Source organism: Eptatretus burgeri, unplaced genomic scaffold, assembly GCF_056783735.1.
Source record: "Eptatretus burgeri isolate ZD-2024b unplaced genomic scaffold, Ebu_testis_v1 Ebu_testis_scaffold_220, whole genome shotgun sequence".
In the NCBI taxonomy this organism is placed as follows: domain Eukaryota; kingdom Metazoa; phylum Chordata; class Myxini; order Myxiniformes; family Myxinidae; genus Eptatretus; species Eptatretus burgeri.
In genome coordinates, this window is record NW_028222170.1 from 55,517 (window position 1) to 61,516 (window position 6,000).

The window sequence follows — 6,000 nt, forward strand, 5'->3', positions numbered from 1 at the left end:
TCACACAACAACCACCAACCGCAACGCCGCTTCACAACAACAACAACGCCAACAGCCACGATCTTTACCTTCACAACTCGCTCCCGCAAACATCGCATCACCGCCATTCCAAACGTCGCCATGGCCATGGACCAGCACTTTAAACCCTCCACCACCTTTGCCTCTCCTTCTGCGGCCATTCCCGCACCGCATGTGGGCACCGAGCGTCAGGCTGTCCTGGCTTCGTGCGGGACGCGCGCTGAGCCGCGGGTGCAAATAGCGGCCTTTCCGAGGAGAAGTCGGATCAGGAATGATACACGCCCACTTCTGATCCGTCCAATCAGCAAGCGCGGGGCGGTTTGGCCCCGCCTCCAGGCGCGTCGGAGTAGAATCGATATATGCAAATTCGTGGATCAGGGGAGACTCACGCCCCTTTTTCTCCGTCCAATGGGCGAGCGTGGCTCCACCCTGAAGCTCGTTGTGATCCAGAAATTTGCATAGGGGTTCTCCTGCCGGACGATAAAGCGCCGAGCGCTGGGCGAATTTAGGGAGTTGGAGAAAAGGTCGAGGCAGTCAAGTCGGTTCTGGAGAGGAGCAGTCTGTGGAGCCGTGAGTCAAGTCGGGTCTGGAGAGTGGCAGTCTGTCGGGGTTCAGAGTCTGTCGGGGAGCTGCAGAGAGGGGAAGCCTGAAGCCAGGAGCGCGGTCGAGGTGGTTTGTTGCAGCCAGGGGAAGCCTGGAAGCCGGGAGCGCGGTCGAGGTGGTTTGCTCCAGTCGGCTGAGGAGAATTGGGGAGGAGCTCGAATAGCTCGGGTCCAAGGCAAGGAAGACGGCGGGCGGCGACGAGCTCGCAGTGGAGTCGCTCGTCGCGGGACCCAAGCAAGCCAGCTATCCTCTTTCCCCAGAGCATCAACAATCCCCCCTTTTCCCCCCCGCGCTGAGATAGTGCGAAAAGGGGCCCCGTTCCCACCCCACTCCAAGCAGTGCCAACGAAACCCGCGAAGGAGCGCGGAGTCGGGGCGCCGCCACATTTGCGGCTCATCACAAGACACGGGAAGGATCCACCCGGTCTCGCGGCCCACAGGCCCCGTCTGCCCCCTTGTCTTTGAGGGTGGCCCTTTTCTTTTGCTTTTGAGTAAATGTGTTGTCGGCGCTGTCTGTAAAGTAAAACTGTGTGAGTGTTGCCGTGTGCTCGCGTAGTCGGTAGTAGATCTGCATTGTTGTGTTTCTTTTGTAGCATCTGCTTTTGGTGCATAATTGTTGTAGTTGTATACAGTATGTGTGCTCTCCGTGTGCCGCGGAATAAATGTGCATTATGTTGAACTGTTTTTCCCGTTTCGCTTCGTCTTTTCTTTAATTGAATCTCCATATTGCTTCACGTAAAGGGTTGGTAGTGGGCTTAAAACGCCTGATAATTATTCGGAACCGTCGAGGCCGACGTTGACACTGCTCGGTTATCCCGATAGTACGCAACGGGTCGCTTAAGTGGCCCGTGTCCGGAGTCGATCTGCGGCGAGGTGCGATCGCCCGGTCTACCCTCCGCGTGGGTACTTAGGAAGGTCGTATTTGGCGAACAACCCTATCCCACGCGGGGGCCGATTGGCACGATCGTGGTGAGGCCGAAAGGCCCACCCGTGACTAGCTCCCGGCGTTGGTCCGAGAGGGTCACGACAGAATTGTCCGTCCGGTGGGCGACGTGCCGCAATTCGAGTTACGTGGCCGCTCGCACGCTGGCGGGCGCGACCCGCAACAATACAAAACGTTCTTCTGACACATACCTTTTATTTGGGTGGTGTATAGATAACAAACAGCTGTTTCAACAAAGAAATCACCCGGGTTACATGCATGAAGCAAAAACATACCTTCTCTTCTCAAACACTTCATTGCACTGGAAAATGTGGCGACAGGAATATTGTGCTGTAAATGATGTGACTTGGAAGACCCTCCCCCACCTGAAGGCGGCGCTACACGGTACACATTTACATGGAGAATTTGCATACCATCCCTCGCCCCACCTCCAAAAGACCACCGGCAAAGATAAAAAATAACCCGACACACTAATTGGGGTCACCCTATTCCTTTGTAGCAAGTCTAAATGTAATCAGCCCAGAACTGTAGGAGGAGGAGCATGACAAACCCACACACAAACACCAGACCGTGAATTATCATGACGATGACCTAATTTCAACCATCACAGGAGTGGTAATGATTGTACAGTGGCTGTGTTTACACTCTTCCACGAGCTGTGGTCGAGCTCAAAGAAACTGAAAGGAAAGAACAGGAAGTGTATCCTTGTACCTTTTTATCGGAGTGAACTTTCTTTGCGTCCAATATGGTTCCAAACCGTCCTTTTCCAAGATTCGCGAGAACATCCCATTCCAAAATCTGATAACAAAAGCAAAAACATGGAGTTTCACAACAGTGATTATGGATGACTCTTGTGGTATGCTTACAGACTGCAAGGAGATGATCTGGTGCATCCTACGTGCACACATAAGAACTATAAGCTCCATATAGCAGACTGTAAAAGTGTAAATTTTCACGCTGAGAAAAGTGAAAACGTGTTTGTGACATTTGAAATTTTGTGGAGAGGGCAGAAGACACAACCTCAATGATCTTAACCATATTAAACTACACCGAATGTTTACATTGGGAGAAAATAACTTTCTATGCAACCAAAAATAAAGAGAAACAGGCAAGAAAACACACTTTATTAAAAAAAAAAAATTAAGATTTACATCGTCTGCCTAAATCATACGGAACTAGAAATACGTTGTCCATGGCACACCATCACATATTCCCGAGTGCACTGCTTTGTCCCATTAACGCCAGGTGAAATTTTATCTTGCAAAATGGATTGACTATTCTTTTCTATTTGATGTGTTTAATGACCAAGGACTTACTACGTTTACTCAATCAGAAGTCATTGCAGGCATGTCAACATTTCATGAAACATTAATTTAACACTGTCCAGCAAATTAATCATAGGAATGAACTGTGTATAATATTAATTATAATTATTCATAATCAATTAGATAAATGCAGTAAAACCTGTGACTGTTTGTCAGTCATGTTGTTGTTGTTCGTCGTTCGGCTGCTCCCGTTAGGGGTCGCCACAGCGGATCATCCATTATGATCCGCATACTGATTTGGCACAGGTTTTACGCCGGATGCCCTTCCTGACGCAACCATGGTCGCCTCTTACGTCACAGGGATAAGGATTGGGTTTCGTCATGATTCCGGGCTGCCCTACACCCTCTCATAGCACGGCCCAGCGCAGAGCTCCCGTCCTCAAGCGATCCTCCAACCCAAGCCTTCGAGTCGCCGGATTACTGGCGCACGCTACTTCACCCGGTGTTGACTGTATGTCACTCATGGGGGCCACATAAGAAAGTTCTTTATAAAAGAATTTACCATGTACAATGGCAAATACATTTTTTTTAAATCGACCCCCATGACCCCAACCCCTTGGCCCGGCCCCGAGGGGTCATATCAAAAATCCGAAAGTGTTGTGCACTTCCCCATACATATATCTACTATGTCCCAAAGTTTCAAGTTCCTATTTCAAACGGTGTAGGAGGAGTTACAGGGTAGGACAGACGGACGTACGGACGGATGGACGGATGGACGGATGGATGGCGGAGACAATCACAATATTCCCGCTTTTCTTCGAAAGCATGGGAATAATCAAATGAAAGACCAAACAGATAAAGTCCTGCATTGGAGTCATCAGAAGGAGCTCAAACAAGCAAAAGCTCAGATGAAATCATCAGGAGGAACGTGGATAGGATTCACATTTCAGCTGCTCCTCCTCTACTCTCAAACCCATCCAGGCACAGCCAAGCCAGCCTTATTCAAAAAATATATCTATCTATAATTCCAGCAGTGTGTGTGTGTGTGTGTGTGTGTGTGTGTGTGTGTGTGTGTGTGTGTGTGTGTGTGTGTGTGTGTGTGTGTGTGTGTGTGTGTGTGTGTGTGTGTCCGCTGTTTCTCGACAACCACTGGTCCGATCGAATTGAAACTTGCCAGTTATATTACTGGTGCCTTGTGGATGTGCCTTTTCAAGATTTGATATAAATCGGACAAGTGGTTCCCAAGTTATGGCTATTTATTGACCAACCAATGAAAGGACACGTTGCTGCATAGGCGTGGCTGCAGAGGCCGGTGAGCGGCCGGCTGACGATGACGTCACGTGCAGTGCTGGTTACCATGGGGATCGGTGCCTTAGTTACCATGGCGTAGGAGTGGCAATGGTCAATGGCAGCGAATGTCATGGCAAGCAAAGACAGGGAGGTAAACTTGATTTTAATTTTGATTTTAATTAACTCTGTGTATGTAAGTATCACAGCAGTTGTTACTTCAATACAAGCGATAATTCGTGGAATGCATGTGAACATTCCGTACGGGCACACACCACTTCCGGATCATGATGACTTAATGTATTCGAATAATTTATCGATTTCTTATGCGCATTAATAGATAAACACAATGCCCCAATCCAGTAGTCGTTTACGAGAGCAAATGAACGGCCTGGTGTGGATGTTGTTTCTGGCACGTGGTTTGAAAATTTTTCTATTTTTTTTAATTTTTTGGTTTGCACGTACGGGCACGCACGTATGGGCACGCAAGAGTGAAGGAACGGCCTGGTGTGGTTGTTGTTTCTGGCACGTGGTTTGAAAGTTTTTTTTTGCACGCACGGGCACACAGGTACGGGCACGCACGTACAGGCACGTCCGAGTACTGTATATCAAAAAGAACCCAGATCAAAAAAATTAAATAATTCTGGCTGCCAGACCATGTATCCGATCAGGTTGAAATTTAAAACCTATATTCCCCATCACGACTCGATCATTAATGTGAAGTTTCATGCTGATCGATTAAGCGGTTCCAGAGAAAACATAATTTAATATTTTTATTCAATGCAATATGGCTGCCAAACCATGTGACGATTCAATTATTCCTTCACAAACTTTAACACCCAAGGCTTGGAGAACATTCCTGTGAAATTTCCCCTCAATCTGTCCAGTCGTTCTGGAGAAGAAGATTTTTGTCGGTTTCAGGGTAAATCCAATATGGCTTCCAAACCATGTGACCTATGACATCACATGTGTGAACGTTTTATTTCTCATGGATAGGCGGTCAGACTATTGCGGGGCCGGGCGTCGGCCGCGAGCACGACCGCTAGATCGTGACCTCTCGGACAAGGGTCCAAGGCAAGGAAGACGGCGGGCGGCGACGAGCTCGCAGTGGAGTCGCTCGTCGCGGGACCCAAGCAAGCCAGCTATCCTCTTTCCCCAGAGCATCAACAATCCCCCCCTTTTTCCCCCCCGGGCTGAGATAGTGCGAAAAGGGGCCCCGTTCCCACCCCACTCCAAGCAGTGCCAACGAAACCCACGAAGGAGCGCGGAGTCGGGGCGCCGCCACATTTGCGGCTCATCACAAGACACGGGAAGGATCCACCCGGTCTCGCGGCCCACAGGCCCCATCTGCCCCCTTGTCTTTGAGGGTGGCCCTTTTCTTTTGCTTTTGAGTAAATGTGTTGTCGGCGCTGTCTGTAAAGTAAAACTATGTAAGTGTTGCCATGTGCTCGCGTAGTCGGTAGTAGATCTGCATTGTTGTGTTTCTTTTGTAGCATCTGCTTTTGGTGCATAATTGTTGTAGTTGTATACAGTATGTGTGCTCTCCGTGTGCCGCGGAATAAATGTGCATTATGTTGAACTGTTTTTCCCGTTTCGCTTCGTCTTTTCTTTAATTGAATCTCCATATTGCTTCACGTAAAGGGTTGGTAGTGGGCTTAAAACGCCTGATAATTATTCGGAACCGCCGAGGCCGACGTTGACACCGCTCGGTTATCCCGATAGTACGCAACGGGTCGCTTAAGTGGCCCGTGTCCGGAGTCGATCTGCGGCGAGGTGCGATCGCCCGGTCTACCCTCCGCGTGGGTACTTAGGAAAGTCGAATTTGGCGAACAACCCTATCCCACGCGGGGGCCGATTGGCACGATCGTGGTGAGGCCTAAAGGCC

General features: G+C 49.3%; 1 protein-coding gene across 1 annotated transcript in view; it reads right to left on the minus strand.

Moving 5' to 3' along the window:
* LOC147007381 (uncharacterized) overlaps nt 1–2,361 on the minus strand; it is a gene marked incomplete at its 5' end in the record, with an annotated part of 42,512 nt that extends 40,151 nt beyond the window's left edge. The window contains one exon of the mRNA XM_085867216.1: nt 2,275–2,361. Coding sequence (XP_085723342.1) covers nt 2,275–2,361 — 87 coding nt within the window. The remainder of the gene's footprint in view (nt 1–2,274) is intronic.
* Nucleotides 2,362–6,000: the final 3,639 nt, after the last annotated feature.